Source organism: Lepisosteus oculatus, chromosome 15 (genome assembly GCF_040954835.1).
Source record: "Lepisosteus oculatus isolate fLepOcu1 chromosome 15, fLepOcu1.hap2, whole genome shotgun sequence".
In the NCBI taxonomy this organism is placed as follows: domain Eukaryota; kingdom Metazoa; phylum Chordata; class Actinopteri; order Semionotiformes; family Lepisosteidae; genus Lepisosteus; species Lepisosteus oculatus.
The window spans coordinates 2,236,180-2,258,509 of NC_090710.1; the positions used below are offsets into that span (position 1 = coordinate 2,236,180).

At 36.1% G+C, this 22,330-nt stretch overlaps 1 protein-coding gene across 2 annotated transcripts; it reads left to right on the top strand.

Moving 5' to 3' along the window:
• The first annotated feature begins 907 nt into the window (after positions 1 to 907).
• si:ch211-214p13.9 (cell surface glycoprotein CD200 receptor 1) lies at positions 908 to 21,445 on the top strand. 2 transcript variants are annotated; one of them, XM_069179066.1, is made up of 7 exons: positions 908 to 1,124; positions 13,070 to 13,144; positions 14,237 to 14,542; positions 15,562 to 15,825; positions 16,198 to 16,309; positions 17,132 to 17,183; positions 19,366 to 21,445. In XM_069179066.1, exons 1-7 carry the CDS (start codon positions 1,052 to 1,054, stop codon positions 19,450 to 19,452), a joined length of 969 nt encoding a protein of 322 aa, XP_069035167.1. In that variant the 5' UTR covers positions 908 to 1,051; the 3' UTR covers positions 19,453 to 21,445. The 2 variants fall into 2 exon arrangements, with proteins under 2 accessions (XP_069035167.1, XP_015219031.2); XM_015363545.2 differs by lacking the exon at positions 13,070 to 13,144.
• Positions 21,446 to 22,330: the final 885 nt, after the last annotated feature.

The window sequence follows — 22,330 nt, forward strand, 5'->3', positions numbered from 1 at the left end:
TGGAGTGTTCAGAAAAGCTCTATATACTGTAAGTGTAAGCTTATTATTATTAAATGATGTGTCAACATAAACACCTGTCTTTTTCAGAAGTAGCCTCTTCTAGCTCAATATTTCCTATTTTATTTTTTTTAGTAATTGCATGATTGCATGTAAAACTCTGCGCTTGACTGCATGAAACACCATTTGCCAAGTATTTATCGAGCTGTGAATTTTATCTTAATCTTTCTTAACTTTATTTTCTGCTTCTACAGTTTGCTAATTCTCCTATTTATTATTTACAAACTTGATTAGTTTACTAACAGTCAGAATGCAGATCATTGATCTACAGTACATAAGGAAGATCATTGGTCCTAGTACAGATCCTTGTGGAACTCCACCAATTACCTCACCCCAGTTTTAGCATTCACCCATAATCTGTACATTATACAAGCTTTCTGAAAATCTAAGTACATTGTATTGTGTGCTGTTCATTACAGTTTACATTGCTTGTTCAAAGAACTCTAATATGTTGGTTAGAAAGACCTACCTTTAAAACAATGAATCCTCCTTCCACACAGGTTATGCTACTGTTACAAATATATGATCTTATTGTATTGGAACCAGTAGCTTTACTTACAGTAATCTTAAATACTGCATAACAATTATTTTTAAGAGAATAGTTTGGTTTGAAATCATCTGTGTCATATTAACTAACTACAATAGGGGGCAAACAATTGAAGGCAGCTATTGAGCTAAATTGGAAAGTGGGAGAGAAAAAAAAGTAGCTAAGCCAGTATTCATGAAAGCAGGCAAAAGAAATTCTGAAAAGCCTGTACACTCTGGATAAATGCTCCCAAGCACTCTGATAATCACACCACGTGCTTACAGTGGCAACAATAACCCAGGCGGCAGGAAATGAATGTGTCAAGACAGTTTCTCAGTATCTGAGAAGAACAGACAATGCTCTGCTGGATCACCAGTGGTTTATCTAAATATAGGAGAGCCTGGGTGACTCGGGCAGTTGCCTTGTAACAGTTTATTGGGCATTGGAAGTCTTGGGACTGTCGAAGACATGACAGAGAACTGGATTGTTAAAGTTATTTTCTTTCTGACTTTTTATGCTAGTCTGAGTCTGGCGATTAACGGTAAGATCATATTTCTTTCAATCTGGATTATTTCCCAGTTGTTTGAGAGAAGTGAAATTATTTCTGAAAATGCTGTCTGAATACCAGGGATTTTATTATGCTTATGTGTATTACAAAAGCATTGTTTTGAGTGTTTATGGAACATCGCTCAAAGGAGACACCTGAGTGTCTCAGATCAGATTCAAAATGTGACTGCCGAATCTTTGCACACTTCTTTACTACTTTCTAAATTATAAGGAGGAGCATGAGCTGGCTGGTAAATTTTATTTAACAAACAAAATGGCAATGATATATATTAACAATGTGATTGGACCTGTCCTGAATTTTCTAAATCATTACAATGTAATTTCTTGTGAAAATGAGGATCAATGTATTAATTTTAAAGCTTAAACACAATTTGGCACTATAAAAGCTCCACAGTAAAATTACAATGGCAATTATTACTTTTCTCAACAAAATTACATTAAATACTTGCATCTTAATAAGAGAAATGTGAATTATCATATTATATTAGCACATATATTAACTCAGCAATGTCCAGAAAAATATTTATCATTGATATCAATTACATATGTCTAGATATGTATATATATGCCAAAACAGGATTGTGTTTCAATTTTAAAAAATACATCAAATGATGTATCTTTCATTGATTAATAAGTATTATTTTAAATCTTGGTTACTGTAAAACTTTGTGATTTAAAAAAAAATATTTTCCAATAAGACATTGACTCACCTTTTTTTTCTAAAAAATACTAAAATGTATTGACTCTTATTTGATCCAGTTTTTGTACAGACACTGGAATTAACACAGAACTATAATTTGTATGTCATACTATCAAGTAGTGTGATTTACAGTATAGATGATTAGAAATAAAATTGTGCTGCAAACACAATGGAGTCATGGAATATATTTATCATTGTGCAGGAGTAAAATGTTCACCAAGAAGTGGAAAACAGAGGCTTAGAGCAACCTTTTACTGACTATACAAACGTTTGCTACAATTTAATTGCACTTATTAATTCATCTATTTTCTAACCACTTCATCCAGTTCAGGATCATGTGGGAGCAGGAGCCTATTCCAGCAAGCAATGGGCACAAAGCAGGGTACACCTGGGTGGGACGCCAGTCCATCACAGGGTACACACAGACACATACTGTACATGCACACCAGGATCAATTTTCCCAGACCCCAATTAGCCAACAATTATGTTTTTGGACTGTGGGAGCACCTGGGGGAAACCTAAGCTCATATGGGGGGAACACACAAACTCCAGGAAACCCCTGCAAACACAGTGGGAACAAACTCACACAGATAGCACCCCACATCTGGAATTGAACCCTACTGTAATTGCATTTCTCATTTTGTAAAATATTTTTCACATTAGATGTCTGACTTATTGTTTTTTTTTTGCAGTGTTAAGGAAACACATTTAATATAGTGGTCCCTCACTCCTCCTCAGTTTCAGGGAGTTTTCAACATTATATTGTGAAAGATTCTTTCTTTTCTTAGAATTTTAACAAAACTAACTTTTCAGTCAGACTATGAAATAATAAGTTACGTCAATGTTTGTGAAGGCCTAACTGAAAATGTGATACAAAAACAATTTAAAGCATCTAATTTGTGGAAATTTGATTCTATTCATCGCTTTGGTTCTGAAGTGAAGACATTAGTAAAATGTGAGAAACTAATTTTCAAGAATATCCAACATTCATTGTGAGGGGCTTACACATTACTATTATGATTGTGTATTGTGATTGTAGTACTACTGTAGTTCAAGTTTGTTTCTTTTTTAATTTTTAATCTTCTATTTTATTATTTTATTTTGGCTTTAGAAATCTGATATGGTCCTTGCATTGAGGACAAATAACCTTTTTTAAAAAATAGTGAAAAATATACAGTACCTAATTCCACACTTTTGAGAGATTTGGATCTAAGCACGCTGAGCAATTTCATGCACTGGCTGAAGTGAATATTGATTTCTTACAGTACAAACAAAAAAGGGAAAGGCAAGTATAGTTTAATGAGAGGAAAAGATTTAAATATAACGTAAAAAGATAACATAATAAGGATATGATATTTAGCTTTTTGGTAGCCAATTTCTAATAAGTGTGTGTAACATGTGTAAACTATAATTGTCTGGAATTGCCAAGAAAGATTTGATTACCTTTTATGTGAAGGTGTTGATTTCTATGTACAGTAAGAATATGTAGCTGGGATGATGAGATACAGTAACAGAAAATTTCAACTAGGGCTCTCATGGACCTCCCAACTTAAAGGAGATCGTCAAAGGGGCCCAGCTCTGTAACATGTTGAATTGGGCCCATTTGCCAGGTAGAGTCTCTGTGGGATGTACAGTAGCTAACCTGAAATATATTCACCTTGCAACATAACACATAATTGTTTTAAAGTCCCTGTCCCTGGATGAAATTGAGTCCCCAGTCTCCAGCTCCTGGGGTTTCCAGTCACTTTAGGCATTTGGTATAACTGGCTGTAAAAGTAGACTTAAAATAATAATAAATCAGTAGTGATGTTGTGTTGAAAGCCTGAAAATGAACATGTTAGGTGTATCTATAATGGGGACCCCCGGTTGTCACTACTGGGGAGACGCGTGGAAAGAATAATGATATATCACATAATTAACTCTGAAGAGCAGCAGTAATGAAAAGTATCTGAGTAGATCTGCTGTGGAGGAGGAGAAACTTCTGATTTGTTACTAAGTAGTGTAAGTGACAGAAACGCACTAAAAAGATGCTGTGTTACTTTCTTTGCTAGAAAAAGAGCAACAAAAAACTAAAGACTACAAGAACATTCAACTATGTTAACTTCCATTCTTCTTAAACATTTCTGTTTTATATCTGCACCATCAAGCCCCATCTTACACAGGCAGCTTAGATGACCAAGTAAGATAAGTGTGAAGCGACTTTGCTTCATGCAAAACTGAAAGCTTTACCATCATGTCTCCTGGTCCAAAATGTCAGTTAAGTGTTTAATTAAGGAAAAAAATAACCACAACCATGCCTTTACTTTCAGTCTAAAATATGCAAGATTACACTTCTCTGAAAGCTGTAGTCACTTCTTAGAAAATAAAGAGCACTGTGTGAGTACTTTAACACACCAAAAAATGTGGAATTTTCATAGCACTGTATCAGTAAAGCACTGATTCTTGGGCCCTAACTCCAAGCAATCTGTGTGTGTTTTTCAAGCATGGAGCAGAAAATGAAAGAATTTCTCAAAACATTTTTTCTTCCTACATACTGTACCACATTTTATCTAGCATTTCTTTAATTATGACTGACGTAAGCATTTTTCTTGGGTAAACTGTATGATGTGATATTGCTAATTTTGTTCTTTGACCATTTCTGAAGAATTTTTCTTCTGCCAATTTCTTTTTCTTACTAAAGATATTATAACACTGCTGATTAAAAAAAAATATCAGAAAAAAACACACCTTTGTGGGTAATTTTATTTTTTCCGCATTCAGAGAATAGCTCTTGTCTTTGCTTCCGACTGCTAGGTTTAACTCAGATACGAGGATTTTTAATGAAGAGGAGTTTCACAGCAGTGTTTACTGAATGGGTGAGAGAGGAATCATAGATCTTAACCTTCAGAAAGCCTTGTTTGGTCGTCTCTAATAAAAGCTACAAGTGTAACAACCACCAGATGGATAGGATGGCCTGAATGTTGGCTTCTCTTTTGTGATCTTTCTTGTGTTTTTCTAACCAGCCACAAAGTGCCTAAACACCCCAGTAATCAGAATTTCCAGCCCTCTGTGAATTTGGCCCTTTCACAGGCACTTCTGGAGAGCTCAGCAGTGTTTAGGTCAGTGTGCTTGGTGAACGCAGACACTGTTTGAAGCTTGCTTGATGGAGGCACACAATTCGTGCTAGTTGCACTAGCATATGATTCCGCTATTAGATGGGAATTGGGAGTAAGAACCGGCAGTGAGAGTACCAACTGAGATGTTGCAGTTAATTGTCCTGGAGCATGATGGCTCCAGTCTGAACTATGACAGACGCTCCTCCTTCTCTAATGGGCACTGCAGCTTCATGTTTCATAAAGGCTTGACCACAGCAGCAATCTATATTTCTCCACAAGGGCACCAGTGTTCAACCCCAGGAATGATCCCTGAATCCCTGCTGTATTCTTGCCTACATGTGAGCAACACACACACAAGCATTTGCTGTGGGTCACTGTTCCACCAGACTCATGAAAGCAGCTGCCCATGATCTGTGCAACAGGGTTCAGTGCACTGAGCGAGGTGACGTTAACCCTTGAAACTTAAATGGCGTAGAACTCTGCTGCTGCTGAGAAGGCGGTCTTTACGCATAGTGAAGTTATATGCGTGAGCAGGATGTGGTGTTGCACATGCTTAGAGCCAAGGATTGACAGGGACAGAACGGAGCTGTAGTTTGTCACATCTGTATAGCAATACTAACTCCTGCTGCAGCCTGAGCATCATCAAAATGCTTGTGCTTGGTGAAGGCTGCTCATAATGTGGCTCAGTTTGACAATTCTTCCTGTGCATCTTCTTTACCTTACAGCAAGATGTGATATTGACACCAGCTACAGTACATGTAAGGGGGAGCAGAACTGTGGACACATTCACTGTCTAAAACTGGAATTGCCCCATTTTCCATCCATCTTCATATGGCAGTCCAAGTCGTAATAATGAGTTACTCTTTAACCTAAATTTTCCCATTTGCAAAATTAAAAATTCACACCACTTACTGTATATCACTGTTAGCAAGTTTAATTGACTTCAATTTATTCAGTACGTGGATTACTTTAAAGCTGGAAGGCTAACTCTTAACAGAAGTTGAGTACTATTTAACACTACTGTAAATGTGTATGCAAGGAAAAAACACAATGCATTGCCATGCATTAAATACAGGTAAATCCCTTAAATTTAAAAAATATAGTATGAATCGGGTGCAGCAAGCAATTTATCCATCCTTCTTCCAGATTATAAGGGTGCTTATTCCAGTTCAGGTGGCAGGGGAGTTAGAGTCTATCCTCTAAGCAGCCATATCACCCTGCAACTCACAACGGGCAACCCACTGAAGCTAAGCAGGTGTGAGCCTAGTCAGTACCTGGATGGGAGACTTCCTGGGAAAAACTAAGGTTGCTGCTGGAAGAGGTGTTAGTGGGGCCAGCAGGGGGCGCTCACCCTGCGGTCTGTGTGGGTCCTAATGCCCCAGTATAGTGATGGGGACACTATACTGTAAACAGGCGCCGTCCTTCGGATGAGACGTAAAACCAAGGTCCTGACTCTCTGTGGTCATTAAAAATCCCAGGGTGTTTCTCAAAAAGAATAGGGGTGTAACCCCGGCATCCTGGGCAAATTTCACATTGGTCCTTACCAATCATGGCCTCCTAATAATCCCCATCTATGAATTGGCTACATTACTCTGCTCTCCTCCCCACTGATAGCTGGTGTGTGGTGACCGTTCAGGTGCACTATGGCTGCTGTCGCATCATCCAGGTGGGGCTGCACATTGGTGGTGGTGGAGGGGATCCCCATTACCTGTAAAGCGCTTTGAGTGGAGTGTCCAGAAAAGCTCTATATAAGTGTAAGCAGCTATTATTATTATTATTATCCTTGGCAGCAAGTAATGTGATTCACCAGATGCCAGGGAGATGATAATATGTATTTTTATAGATAATAACCATTGTGGAATGGTTAAATAGATAACCATTCAAATCCCATCGAAATAATGACATTTAAATTGAAGAAAAATCCCCCATTTTATGATTCACATATATATATATTATTTTGTGTTATTATACCATAACATACTGTACCAGCACCAGCTCCTGTACTGCAGAAAGAAAGAAGAAAGGCAGAGAAGTGCCTCTGACCTGCCCACCTATCCGAACTGTATGTTTTAAGAGACACTGATTTCTGCACAGTGTCTTACAAGAGAGTTTGTGCTTATTGTACCAATCTGCACTGACCTCTCTCGCTTAAGTCACTGTTTTGCTGAGATCCCCACAACTCTCGGTAGAGCTCAGCCAACTGTACTGTACTCCACCATTTGGAGAATCCAGGTCAAAGGCTAATTAGATGACCCACGTTCGAACCTATGATATCAGTTAAACTTAAGTTCAGCCAGTTGTGGTTACAAGTCTCTTTTCTGAATGACTCCCCCTTTACATGATTCTGAGTGATGCGTGCATTTAATTAAACAAATATATTAAGGGTGTACAATTTTAAACATCATTCTGAACGTAATGCATTTTACAGACACAACTCTAAAAGATTTAAAATAGACAGAATGACAATGTCTTACATGCAGTAGAACCCCCAAAATAAATCTTCCTGTTGTAAATCTCCTCTACCATCCTAAACCAATAGGGGATGGTTATAATCAGTACAATCAGACCAGCAACATTGTAGATAGCTTTAGCTTTGCCAGGGACGTACAAGACTTAGCCATGGAAACCTTTGAAGGTATCTGAGCTTCCAGTGTGAATGTCCCCGTCTGAACAACATCTCCTAATCTTTGTACAACAAACCAAATCTAATTCTGCATTTATGCAGCAAATGCTGAATATATCATTCCTATTTTAATACTCTAAAACACTAAGGCCAAGATGCTTTTTTTGAGTTCTGCATTCTACAGAGCCAAACAATGACGTACAGTATCATAAAATTAATTGCACAATTTAGGCTCCTGGATACAAAATCAGGATTTTGTTTAAGTATTACTCATTGTAAAACCACTCTGTTCTTTTTGTGATTCTTCCTTTAAAGGTGCTTTTCATTTAGACAGATTCCACTGACATACAGTACAGTAAATTCTGTACCATCAGCTTACAGATAACGTTTGGCGTTTTGGGTAAGCATGAAGAGAGCTGGTGGTTGCTTGTTAATAAGGAATGTGCTACGGTATGTTTAATACTGTATTGTAGTGAATGGATTTTGTAACATAAAACAAGTAGAGCTTGGATCATGAAAGACAAAAAGACTGTTTATTTCAGACCTTTGCTTCGCTACTAGAAAATGTCAGTTTACACTTCAAGCATATACTTTGTGAGATTTAGGATCTAATAAGTAACAAAAGGTAAAATACTCCATGAAGTAGTCTTATACCACTAACTGATGTGTTCATTTAACTCAAGGAATTTGTCACCATTACAAAGAAAAAAATACAAATAACTGTTTCACTTTTTTAGCTAATTCAGTTCTCTGAAATCTGATAATTAGCTCTAACTTTGGTTTTTCACTTAGGTTTAGAAAGTGCCTGAACAACTTTAATGTTCTTAAGAGTTGAATTTCATACCTTGCTTGTGATGTGTCAGCATTCAGCAAGCTTAAGCAATTTGCTATTAGTGCAGAGTACAAGATCAAAAGAAAAGAACTAAACTGCTGTTTAATTTCAAAAGTCCTAGCTTCCTTTCACATGAGTCTTTTGTTAATAGGCAGATTGATTCCAATTTATTGAGAGAATATATATTGAAGTCCCACAAACTCAAACTGTAGTCTGGATCCTATTTAGTAATATTTTTCAATTTATCTATTTTATATAAATCTCAAGGTTTGGCATAATAAAAAGTATGACTTCAGATTTTACCTAAAACCCTCTGATGTAAAGAAATATTTTCTCCTTTTTACTTTATCTCTCCACTGAGATGACAAAATGAAAGTACAATTTTATTGTTGCACAGAACAGTGTTGTGAACAGTGGTGACCAGGTCTTAATTTGTTCTCCTTTATTATACTCAGGAAATCTTAGGGATATCTTGCATATTTTCAGTGATCTGTCTTAGAGCAGAGTCTCCTAAGAATTAAGGATTCTTTATTAGCTGCAGTCACAAGCTAATAAAATCAGGAGCTTTTTCTCATTAAGAATCATAATTTGCATTTATTGGCTGCACAAGCTCCAATACTGAAGAACGATAATGCGACAGTTGTCAAAAATTATGTGAAAGTATAAACTGAACAAGATAAACATATACACAGTTGAAAAATGAAAGGTCAGATGAGAAAGAGAAGGTAAATACACTTTGAAAATTAAAATATACAGCAGAAAGGCTAGTAATCATACCAATTCAACAAATTATCTTTTTTAAATGTATCTTCTGTACTCTTAATGTAGACCACATCCTTATGAAGGGAACTAATGTTTCTCTCACAGGGTCCAGTATGATGTCAGCCCACTTTCCTCTGTCCACTCCGCTCCTCTCCACAAGCAAACACATTTCTTGTACTCCAGCTCCCTGATACACTGTATCAGACTAAGTAGACATTGAAGATGGAGGATTCAATTTTTTCAGCATCAGATAGAAAGAGCAAGGACTGTAACTAGAGAATTTTACACAGAAAAAAGATCCATTTTGATGTTTTTAACATGACAACACACAGACCAAAACAATACCAAGATCAGTTACAGAACTGAACCTCACCACCAACAACACTGAAATCACCAACATTTCTAATCTGTTGCTGGCTGTCATAACCACAGACCTACAGTATCACAGTTCAACTTTTAAAAGATTCTGCTGTATCCTTATCTAGATATCAGGCAAGCATAATCTTGTTATTAATGCTATAGGCATCTTTCAGAGCGCACCAATCTATACCATGTAGATTTACAATTCATTCATCCATCCATTTTCTAAACGCTTCATCCAATACAACGTTGGGGAGAGCCAGCAAGCAGCCTGGTAAGCAAACATGCTTAAGATAGGAAACACCCTGGATGGGGCACCAGTCCATTGCAGGACACACACAGACGGACACAAATACTTACACTCACACCAGGACTAATTCTGAAGTTAACATACTGGTATGTCTCTGGACTGTGGGAGGAAACCAGAGCACCCGGAAGAAACATGGGGAGGACAAACAAACTCCACACAGATAGTGGCAACACCGTGCCACTGTGCTGTCTGGATCTACCATTTGGTAGGTTCAATTAACAATTAGCTTTCTACCTCACCAATGACAGCAGGCTAGGTAAAACACATGCAAAGCTTTAAGAAAAGTGACCAAAGTTCTCATATGACATTTTTTTGAAAGAAGATGGGTATCCTCTTTATCCACTACCACAAGGTGGCTCTGTACATTGTTCCATACTTCTACAACCATTTGTGTAATGATGTGCCTCCTGTTCTGGGTTTTAAACACACTTCTTCATAGTGTCCACTGTTGACTTCTGCTTTGTGTTTCACTATGGACTCTGAAGAAGTCTATTGGATTGACTTTGTTAACGTGTTCAAAAACTTTGAAAAACACATTTACTAAACCTGATGTTATATCTGTAATTTTTGTAATAGATAGTTTTAAAAAACAAAACAAGAATTAATCTCACAAGAGACATCAGTAGTGCTCAGGAAGTTTATTTTTCTGTGGTTGAATCTATTTGCTTGTTAATTTAATAGGATCACAGAGCAAAGAATCCCATAAGAATGAAAACAAACATATATTTATGAGGAGCTATTGATTGATATCTTTATGGTTTTCAAAATCTTTTATGCTGTCAGCTTCAGGTGTGAACTAATGTGAGGCGAGAAAAATGGAGATGAAAGGATGGAAAGTGAAAGCTGAAAGCACATTCAGAAGAGATGACAGAAGTTTTACATACAAAGTCACTTATGTGTGGAACAGTTTACTACTATAATGCTACACCAGGATTCTCTCAAGAGCAAAACACACCTACCTGAAACTGTGGGATGCTTTACAGTAACTGCCTGATTTGCCGCCTCCATTTTTCACTAATAAAAATGTGTTTTTCACCATAGGAAATGGAATTATGTAGTGGTTGCTACTAAATAAAACACAGTTATAAACTGGTGTCCAACATCACAATCTCTTCAGTTTCATTTTGATTTACCAGTGTTCACGAATTCTTTTTTTTACATATTGTCTTAGGTGGCTGTTTTAATCCTGGAGAACAGTGGAATTTTATTTTCATTCTTGATGCATAGTTTCAAAATATTTTTAAGAAATGTCACCTAGAATTTAATTAAAAATGTCTATATAATGAGTTGTGGTTGCAAGGTGCTAAATTTGTCAAGTCGTATTTACTGTTAATCTGATTCAAACTTCCCACACACTTTCTGAAACCCAGGTTGAGTGTTTCGGAGCTCTAAAACCAGAACATAAAAGGGCAAAATACAAGCACTGGCAAGCAAATGAGACAAGTCTTCACATTTGGAAGGCTTGTGATTTTTTGAGTATAGAACTGCAAAGTTATTAAAACAACATTTAAAATGTCATAGAAGAGTGAAATGTTTACTGTACATTGATTTTAGTTTCTGTCTAATCTTATACTGCATTGTCTTGAAAAATTACACCTGACCTTAACACAAAATTGTTAAATTAATTTTATACTATACTTATATTACACTTGTGGGAGTCCAAAATTAGACACTCAGCCATGTTGTTGAAGCCTGGCTTCTTTAAAGAAAAATACTAAATGGGCTGATTTGCCCTCTCATTTGTAACCTTTCTAAAGCTCATACTATCTATAACATACTATAGAAAAAATGTTAACACTGAACTTGTCAGTCAAAAAAACAAATAAAATGTTATTTGTTTATTTTTTTTCTCCTGACTTTATTGTGATGTCCATATCAGCTTGTTTGCAATGGGCCAGTGACATGTCTCATCCTTCATTTACTTCTCTGATCTTTCGCCCAGTCTTAGCTGCACTCCAGTCTTAAGGACCAGACTGAGCACCATACAGTAGGTCATAGAATGTCAATGCACCAGTGGTTCTCAGTTCTTATCTTAGCATAATCCTGTGCCTGCTGGTTTTTGCTACAACTGAGCCCTCAATCACCAGTGTTACCAGCAAGATATCTTTTTGCATTCAGTCCTGGATTCAATTCCTGTTGTGCTGTCTCCATGAAGTTTGCTTGTTCTCCATGTGTATATGTGGGTTTCCTCCAGGTGCTCCAGTTTCCTCTTATAGTCCTTAAACATACTTGGGTTTTGGATACATTGGCCAGGGTATGTGTGAGGAAGTATTTGTTTGTCCAGGAAGTATCCTGCCTTGCTCCTATTGCTTGCTGGGACCCCTGCAACACTGTGTGAAGCAGTTAGATAATGGATGGTTCACTTCAGAAGAATGAACTTCTTGCTTACAGTCTCTCCTCAACGAACTATTTAAGACATTTCTCTTATTTCTGACAAAACATTAGGTAATCAATTGATTCTGAACAGGCAGTTGGGAATGACAGTTCCCACAGTGAGTCTGTGTTTTTCTTGAAATCCAAATGGTAAAAATTCAGTTAGCACAACTTAGCATGCCCTTAAACCATCCATTTCTAATTACCTGGAACAATTTCATTTTGACCACTTAATCAGGTTATTTGCTTAACTAAGCAGGTTAGATATCTTTTTAAATGAAATTTCCCATACTTCCTATCGTTTTATGACCACAGGTAACTATTTCAGACTTCAATTAACCAATTAACTTACTATGTTTATCTTAACTTTGATCAATCTCACTTATGTATTATTATTCTATATAAATTACTGATTCAAGTATGATGAAAGACTTTGTATCTTGAAACCTCGGAACTAGACTGTGGAATACACTTCTAAAAAATATCTGTGTTTCCAGTTCTTCATGTACAGCGAAAGATAAACAAATCATATGATTTTGAGATGCACTAATGTTCATTGGAATAAAACAGAGACTAAGTCAAAATGTATTTTAATGAAGCTCTTGCTTTTGTTCAAAGGAAAGGTGGATCCTGCAGAATGTACTGTACAATGCTTCTTAACTAATTATCTGTACTAACAACTAAATGATACTCCTTTAATTTTTAATCTAATTCCTAACCTTTTTAAGTATATCTGATCAGTAACAATCGCATGTTTATGTGTATTTACTATCTTAATGTCACTATTTATTAACATGCAGGAAATTTTCTGTTTTTAATGTTTTACTAACGTATTATCACGCCTAACTCTCATTCCTATTTTAGAAAGTGGTTCTAATTTCACTGGAACAACGCCACTGTCAACGCATGTAACATCGACTAATCCTTTGGGAGTAATGGGTAATTCACTATCATGCTCATTTGTAAAAACTTTAAAAAATGTCAGTTTTAATGCTTCTCTGTTTGATGTGTTAGAAAGACATGAACAAAGCAAGAAACAGACTGTGTGGACTGGTACAGAAACCCTGTATTAAAATTATTTGGAAATACAGAAATAAGAACAGATATTTGAATGCCATTACAAATTAATTAAATCAAATTAGGGAATAGAACTATTCTAGAGCAATCACGCTTGTTCTTCATGAGAGTTCAGTCCATAAGTATTTGGACTACTACGTTAAATTTTTTATTTTTGCTTTACAATCAGGGAATTTGAAGATTTATATGAGTGATATAATAATATACTGTAGAATAAGATAATGTACTGTAGTTTATTTTGGGGTAATTTCCCTCATACATTTGATTATATTAAAAGAAATATACATTGGGTATGAAATATACTTTTGTTAAACCCAGTGATTTCCAGTAATCATAAATACTGAGATGTATTGACTTTTGATACATTTCAGTGTAAAAGTTAGTATTTGATTCCATATGACTTTGAGGCAATAACAGCATAACTGTAAGTCTATGGCCAACTGAACACACCCAGCTCTTTGTGTAACAATTTCAGATGCTTTGCCAGGCTTCAGTGTCAATAAATAATATCACTTATCCATCTGCAGAGGATTCTGTGGAAGGATGTAATATTAACACATAAATATTCCAAGAATAGAGTGAAATAGGGTGAATCGGCAAGAAATAGAAATATAGCTATTTATGGAGTATATGATGTCACTTTATGTCATTTCATCATGGCTATAGTCAATAATATGTCAATTGATTGTGGTGATCTACCTTGTAAAAACACTGTAAGATTAATCAAAGAAGGGCGGGGTCACTGTACAGCACTGACAATATATTAGTTTATAATAATAATATTTGACACAAAGTGTTGTAATTAATAGCATGATACAAAACAATATGTAAAATGCTTAAACAACAGTAAGAAAATGTTAAAAACATCAAGCCAACTTATCTCCATCAATGATACATCTAAAGTTTATATGTTTTTAAAGTTGATATGTTGTTCATTTTGTTTTATTTGCACAGAACACAGAAGTGAGATTGTTGAACTGGACAGGAGTGTTGATCTGATGTGCACAAACCAGACCTGGAACAACACGATATTTGTTGTCTGGAAGAAAAAGAAAGGAGGGAAAGAGGAGTGTAATATAGCAAAGAGAACCATTGAGCCAGAAGTTAATTCCTGTAATGATGGAAAAAGGATACAAAACAGACAGAATGGAACATTTCTGCACATCCCTCATTTTCAGTACAAGGATGAAGGGATTTACTACTGTGAGGTAGTTTATCAGGGAGGCTTGCACGCTTCACAGATCAACGTGTCTGCTAGAGGTAAGAAAAATCTATCTAATCGAAGGATTTTAATAAAGTGTCTCCACAAATTTTAGGTTTTACTGTGACATTATGATGGAATGGAATACTTAGAAATTATTTGAAAGATTTTGTTTTCTAAAAAATAAGACTGTCCCTCACAAATCAGATTCCAGTTGTTTATGAACATACTTATCATCATTACAACCATCTCCATCACATTTCAGTATGCAAAGATAAATTATTCTGGAACTAAAACTCATGCATCCCACTGCAGTGCTTTCTGCACCTGCTTTGGTAAAGCCTGAAACGTGACATTTAGCTGACATATTTAAATGCATTTCAAGGCGTAAGAAAGTTCTGTTCTTCTTGAAGGCAGTTCCACTGTGGTATGTACAGTAGTTATGTTGAACAGCCCTCAGAGTTCAACAGCTCAACAGGATTCTGGAAACTCCAGTGGTCAGTTAGAAAGACTGAACTTTTAAATTTTCATTTCACCTTACACAAGTGAATTGTAAGTATAATTTATTATGTTTTAAAAGCAACTTTCCACAAGGATGAAATGTATAAGATATTGTGAGAAAGCAGTTAGTCCAGATAAAATGGAGATTCCTGTATGAGCTTTCTGTGTTGCTCATTTGATGAGTCTGCAATCTGGAGGTCAGAGGACAGATACTCTATGCATGGTATTAGCCTGAGGGAGAAGGACTCAGCAGGTACCTAAAGGACTAAGAGTCTTTGAGAGCGTTCAGTCAGTAGCTTATAGAGGAACTTAAGTTTTTGTTTGGTGTTTGTTTGGTTTGTGATGTTTTTATTTTCCCTCCACTGTAAACAGAATAGCTGTAGTTTTAACCTTTCAGCTATTACAGCTATATGTGTGTCTATTGTCCTTGACCATATGATCTTAAGATCCTGTTACAACAAGCCCAGTGGGCGTTCACAATATATTCACCTTTAGAACGTATATTCAGAATATCCAGATGTGAACATTTCCTGGAGTAAGTTTTGAATTGACAGCTATCTTGCCTCTCTTCCTCAAGTTCCACCGAAGATAAATTTGGTGTATGACATCACCCAGAAGATGGCCACTTGTACAGCAGCAAACAGTAAACCAGCCGCCAACATTTCCTGGATTGGAGTGTCAAACTGGACCGAGAAAACCACCAAGAACCCAGATCACACGTACACTGTGGAGAGCTCGGCCAGCATCCCTGACAACACATCCCTGCAGAATGTGTCCTGTGTAGTTGAGCACCCAGTTTGGAAGGAGGGTGTACATAAGACCGTCGGACTACCTCTTGAAAGTATGTCACATGCTACTAAAAACTTTACAGTGAAGAGAATTGCTTAGTCTGTCATTAGTTTTCCAAGTTTAGATGTAAACAAGAAGTAGGTAAAAAGGAGAGAGATGACGTTTGATAGTAATAATAATTTAATTTGTAACTATTAACTGAGAGCACTGCAGTAAAGTCTCAAGTGTTTCCATTCACCAATTCTGTGCTCTCTATCAGTGTCACTTTTAAGATTCTGACTTTATTATTTTCAGACAAATCTGCTCACGAATAAACATTTTGCAGCTTCTTTAATTGATCTTTTTCTACAAAAAAAGAACAATTTGTTTCTGTTTTAATTTACAGATATTCACTTAAAATATTGAATTGTTTATTTTCTTTTAGATTTCCCTTCTTTCCCTCTCACGTGGACGATCATTTCTGTAAGCTTATCCGGATTTGTAGTTCTCATTCTTGTAGCATCCTTCTTTATAAGAAAACATCTAAGCAAAATCAGGTGTGTAATATTGGCCTTTTGTTCTACAGCTGTCTTCTGGTTTATTAAATAATACTAATATTGCTACTAAGTGTAATAAAGATACTGCGCACAGACCATACTGTTATATGGTATTTCTGATAGTTTTGTAGTTCACTGTAGGCAGCAGGATCAATTCAAGAGTATTACTAGATATGGGTGTCTGTTCTGTTTCAAAACCCTTGTGTTTTGTGAAAGTGTTAGTCTAATAATCTGATTATGTTTCTAAGCACTAGGTAATGGTCAAATCTAATATTATCTAGAACTATTATATTTCTATTATCTAGAATTAAACACTATGTTTGCAGGTTGTTATGGAAAATTAAAGCTGCTATTAGGTGACACTGACTCCATAACTTGAATTAATTATCTATGAAGGGGTCTAAAGAATGTAAGAATTCGACATTAAAAGGGTATTTCTATATGCAGTATAGGGAAAAAACAAAATTAAAGGAAGGGAACAACTGAGATGGGGAAGAACATTCCCTTTAACAAATCATAATCGTGGTTATCATTAGGTAAAGTAGATGGTTAAGCTCTTGCAGATGGCTGTTTCTTGGCTGTTTTCCCCACTGTTTCTTCTGTTTTTTCACAAGTCACTTAAGGATCAGATGTGATCATCTGCACTTGTCAGTAAACCTTCCTTACCTCTTTCTGAAGTGTGTGATGCTGGATCTCAATTTGTTCAATGCTTTATAATAAAGAGTGGAAAAAATTACCCACAAAATGCACTGCCTGCTAGTTTCTACTCTACATTTGCTAGTACAGTAATTGTAATCAAATTAAATATTGTGTGTTCCTTAGAAATTGCTGCAAATCCAGCATTCCTGCACCACCTCCAGCCAACAGAAAACAGGTGAGTGAAATGTCAGATAATTCCACATGGATAGTTGCATTGTCTTATAATCTTGTCTCCTTCCTCTTTCAGGAGATGGGAACATTTGGAATGAGCAGGCTAATTTTTTTTATATTGTGTTATTGCTCAGCAGAGATAAAGTAACAAGCAGATGTCTGCTAGTGACCTTACTCCTATATGAACAATTCTTCCAGTTTAAGAAGGAAAGCTGCAATGAGAGAATCAATTTCATGAAAGAATCTGCCGATTGGAAGAAACAGACTGTAGGACAAAGGCTGTGTCACTCAAGTCCTGCAGCTTTTGAAATGAAAAATAACTCAGAGGAATAAAGACTAAACTGGTTCAGTTCAGTAGATAATTAGATAATCGTAAGTAGCTCTGGTTGATTGAGGATCAGCAGATGCCACAGCTGCCTAGTACTGAAGATCAACAGCCTAGATGTTAAAGTCCATATGGCCATATGATCACGGGTTTCCTATATTGAGTTTTATCAGTCATCTTTCCATTTCAGTAAGAATAAAATCCAGCAGAGGCACATCTCCTTTTTGATAGAATGAATAAATGAAATGCAAGGAGAGGTTTCTAAACTCATATTCAAAAGATGAGTTCCCCATTATCAAGGACTGGTAGTGACAGTAGCTTGCAGAATGAAGATGAGTGTAGGCAGGTGATGTCATTTTGTAATTAACACTTTTTTAACAGACATCTCCTTATTACAAGTGATATCTCACAGTCTAAATTTTGTATAATGTGTAGAATATAAAAAAAATCCCCTAAATTTGTCATCTACCCTACATACCAACTGCCACTGAGAAAAAAAATCAATTATTGCACTAAGTGTGTATCTTCGATTCAGCTCAAGCTTATCAGAAAGGTGAGATATTTGCAAGTTAACGGTCTCTAAAAAACAACTTGAGCAAATCTTGTCCAGTTCAAGTGCCAACATAAATTATTTCTGATATTTTTGCAAGCGTGCATTTCCTCAGTTACAAATGCTTTAAGCAAAACATTGTGTCTTAGTCTGTGGTTTCAAAGAAGTCTCATTTCTTCAAAACATTGCATAAGAGGGTATAGTAATAGTGGGTCTGTCTGAGGATGACTCACTTTTTGATAAAAATTAATACAAAAGATACTGTTTAGGTTTTTCATGGGATGATAACTTAGCCTAATGATTTTCTACCTCTCTTTTTCAATTTTATTTTTACCTATACCTATACCTTTATTTTTCTGTGACTGTTTTTAAAACACCAGCTTCAGTCCTGAAAGACCTTTGTATTTAGTACATTAAATATAAAGAACATTACAGTTCAGGTGAAAAACACCTAGAAAACAAATAGTCTCTTATCACTGTGGTGGTTACCAGACATTAAATTAAACTTGCGTTGAATGATAAAAAGACATTCACAGATATGTAAATTGGTGTTTTATTACTTCGCAAAAGGACAATTAAGCTTTACAAAAAATAATTTATGAAATCATAATGTCTCATTTTTGATGTTAGGAATTTAAAACAATGTGTGTTTGGAGCGAGAAAATGGTTTCTGGATAGTAAGCAGAGACAGCTGTTGTTCCATTTCAGTGATGATTCTCAAAAAGACCACAGGGTTCAATTGGTCAATGTCTGTGAGGATTTTGAATACTTGTATTAGGTTCCTCTTAGCCTTCTGTGCTCAAGACTTTAAAAAATACAATTAATTCAGCTCCACAAAGTAAGACATTTCATTATCGCAGAGAATGTGTCATGTTACTGAACTCTGGACTGATTCCTGTCAGATTTGTTTATTTAGAATGGTTCAGCCGCTAATAACAGATGGAACAACTCCTCAAGTCAATGACAATATACAGGTCCATTCCAGATAGATTTCCTGTGAAGGATGTTATGATGATATAACAAGCGAAATGTGCATAAATTCTTTCGGATTTATGACCGAAATGTTTTTCTAGGGTGTGTCTTCCTGTGAATGACAGAAAATTTACCACCAAATGAATCTGAAAAATAAGTGTTATTCTGTAAATGGCTTCATCTTGCAGCTGCTATGGTATTCTCAAAAATGCTTCTTTGTTACAACATAACCAGAAACCTAGCTTGGGTGCGTGTTCAAGCTGTGTCTGTTAAAACAAACTGTACATGTGAAAAAAACCTAAACATTTTATTATCTGTTTTCATCTCTTGTCCGTGCAGGATGTGGAAGAACTCGAGCCTTATGCAAGCTATGTTGAACGGGTGAACTCTATCTACAACTCATCAGCAGAGCTGTGCAATGCATAGACTTGTAACTGATGCAACCCAGCAGCCATCTTCATACAAAACCTCGGGCTGAGAGCTGTTCCTCAGAATGGAATCAGAGAAAGAAACATAAAATAGAATTTGTAGGAGACGCTTGGTTACAGTAAGCTGCTGTTCTCAATGGAGGAAACCTCAGACTTGCACAAAAAAAATATATTTTTTTCTTTACACTATAGCCATGAAACTAAAATGTCCATTTTGAATTCTCAGCTTTGGCTGTAACAGTGAAGTTGAAAATTGTGTACAGGCCATTATGCATGTGTTTTTACTGCAACAGCATTCACACCTGTTAACTCAATTCAGACTTGAATGGGAATAGTTAGACCCAAAAATGGGAGAACACTTTACTCTGTATTCACTTTCAATGAATAAGGTATTAAAAATTGATGTTTTTATTTATTCATCATCTATATCATAAGGATACACAATATTACCCTGTTTCAAAACTTCAATATTGTTCAGTATCAGACATACCTCCTGATTCTGTAATACACTCCTACTGTATGTGTGCCAGCTGAAATTGAGCAAACTGTCAATATCTGACTTTAGGTCCTTCGTAATGTATGGGCAATCCATTCCCTTTCTTTAGGTATCCCCACAGGAACATATTAAATTGGCTCACGGGACTTTAGTGGCAGAACAAAACTGGGCAGAAAGAGTTCAAGTAGGAAGCTACAGTACGTCAGCATGCACAGGAAAAAGTCAAGGTTTATTCCATGCTGAAAAGAGAAGAAAAGAAACAATGTTGACACCCACTGAGGCTGCACAGTCAAAATGTTGTGTTTTTCTTTCTTCTGGACAGGAAGATATTAGGATGTCACAAATTTCAAAAGTCACAATAAAAACTTCACTGAATGCTACAGAATTGCATGTCTGGAAACACATTGTCCACAATGAACACTTGTTTTTTCACCTTGTATGACAACATCACGAATATGTACTGCTTTGGGATCTCTTGAAACCAATTAGGTCTTTAAAGAACAAACTTCTGAATCCTTATAACTGTCAAAAGAACACAAATTAAATAACAATAGATTTAAATAGTCTGCAGAACACATGTGCCTAGATGTAATATTTCACTCCTCAGTTTTCTCTACACAGTGATGTATAGTGACAAAACAAGGTCTTGTAAATAATTTTTCATTATATGATCTTTCACCCCCCTTGGGGAGCTCTTTATTTTACGTTTAGGAAATAGTACATAGCTGAGACAGAACTGCTCTGTGAGATTCACATTGTTATAGCATCCAGGTGAAACAGGTGACAGCTCTTGGTCCCACATCCTTAGTGGTTTGATTGGCTGGATCGACTGACATTACAGCAGGTTGCTTGGAAATCCAAATACGTGTAACAGCAAAAACCTTCTCTTTGATTTTGGTTATCCTCAAATGGTAGCAATTCTTCTAGAGCAGGTTGAACTGTACAAAATGAAAACAGAAAATGTTTGTGTGGGACACAAGCCTTAAAAATGTTTTTGCAGGGTGTTTTAGGGCAACAGTCTACTCTGGTTCTGTTTTGTAACTAAAGTACATGTCCAGAATTCAGGATCTGTGTCTTGCATTTCCTGTAACACATGATTATTTAAACCTTGTGTATAAAACAGGCTCATCCTTTTCTGTTTATTGATGTGTGTTATTGATGCAAGTCCCATATGTTATTCATATTAAGAAGAGTTCCATTTAGAAGTGTGAATGGCAGTGGACAGAGTGTGCCCTGTTAACTCTATTGTACTGTTTCTTTTCTTCTTGTGTTATTCTTTTTAAATGGACAGTCTTGGGGAAGTGTGCAATCTGAATGCTTTTCTCTAAATAGGGACATTTCTGCATTTAAAAGTGAACTTTGAAAATAATGTTGGTTATCATTTTTCCAATTTCATGTTACCTATCATGGGAAAAGATGTAAATGGTGTTAATATAAATTATCAACATACTATTTGTGTCTGTACTTTAACATTAAAAGTTAAATGATGAATTCAGCCTTGAGTAGAACCTATTTTAATTACTGCTATTCAATGGAAGTTATTAACTGCTGTTTGGGAGGGATAACAATGACAAGGTCATCTCACACAGCTGTTCCTAATCACCATCGTTACAGAAATTAGATATAGTATATATAGAACACAAACACCTCCCTTTGCATTTGTCTGAAGAATCCCATGTCCACTCCATCCCCACTTATAGCTACAGTACCGCTTGTTTCATTTATCTCCGAACAGGGATGGGGTTCGAACCTCCTCTTCCTGTGATGAGGCAGGTGTTTTGAAACACTAGCCTTGTTACAAAGAACAGCATGTGACCAGTGAAATCATGCACCTTTCCACAATAACAAACATCTCTAATGTCTTCCTTGAGGTCCATAGCCAAGTGTCTGGATGTTTGTAACATTCCATTTGTGCTTAGAGATGTGTTATTTCCTATTTCTAAGTAAGTCACTTGTAGATGATTGAAATCTGTATAAACCTAGTATTATTTTTCCCACATTCAAATGAGTGTTTATTATCAAACGCTCAGTTAAACAGTGCATCGAAGTAGCTCATGTACAAGTTCCACTACCCCTAACTCAAGGTTAATATTAATAAAATTATATATATTAATAGAAAAACAAAAATGATTAAAAATAAATGTATTTGTGTTGTCTGTGGAGAAAAAATGACCAATCTACTTACCTCAGCTACCCACAGTCAACCACCTATAATAACCACCATTACCAGCCCCACATAGATTTTCAACTCAAAATGAAACTAATTATCTCTATAGGTCTCATTTATGGCTGAACAGCAAATTCCCCGTTACCCCACGGCTTCCTCGACTAGGAAAAATTCTACTCATAGTACACTCTCTGTAACTAATTGTAATGAATA

Excerpts from the sequence above, each read along its gene's own strand:
- si:ch211-214p13.9 (XM_069179066.1), top strand. The coding sequence starts at position 1,052 with ATGACAGAGAACTGGATTGTTAAAGTTATTTTCTTTCTGACTTTTTAT. Across the intron at positions 14,543-15,561 it reads GATCAACGTGTCTGCTAGAG|TTCCACCGAAGATAAATTTG; the intron begins GTAAGAAAAATC and ends CTCTTCCTCAAG. Across the intron at positions 16,310-17,131 it reads AAACATCTAAGCAAAATCAG|AAATTGCTGCAAATCCAGCA; the intron begins GTGTGTAATATT and ends TGTGTTCCTTAG.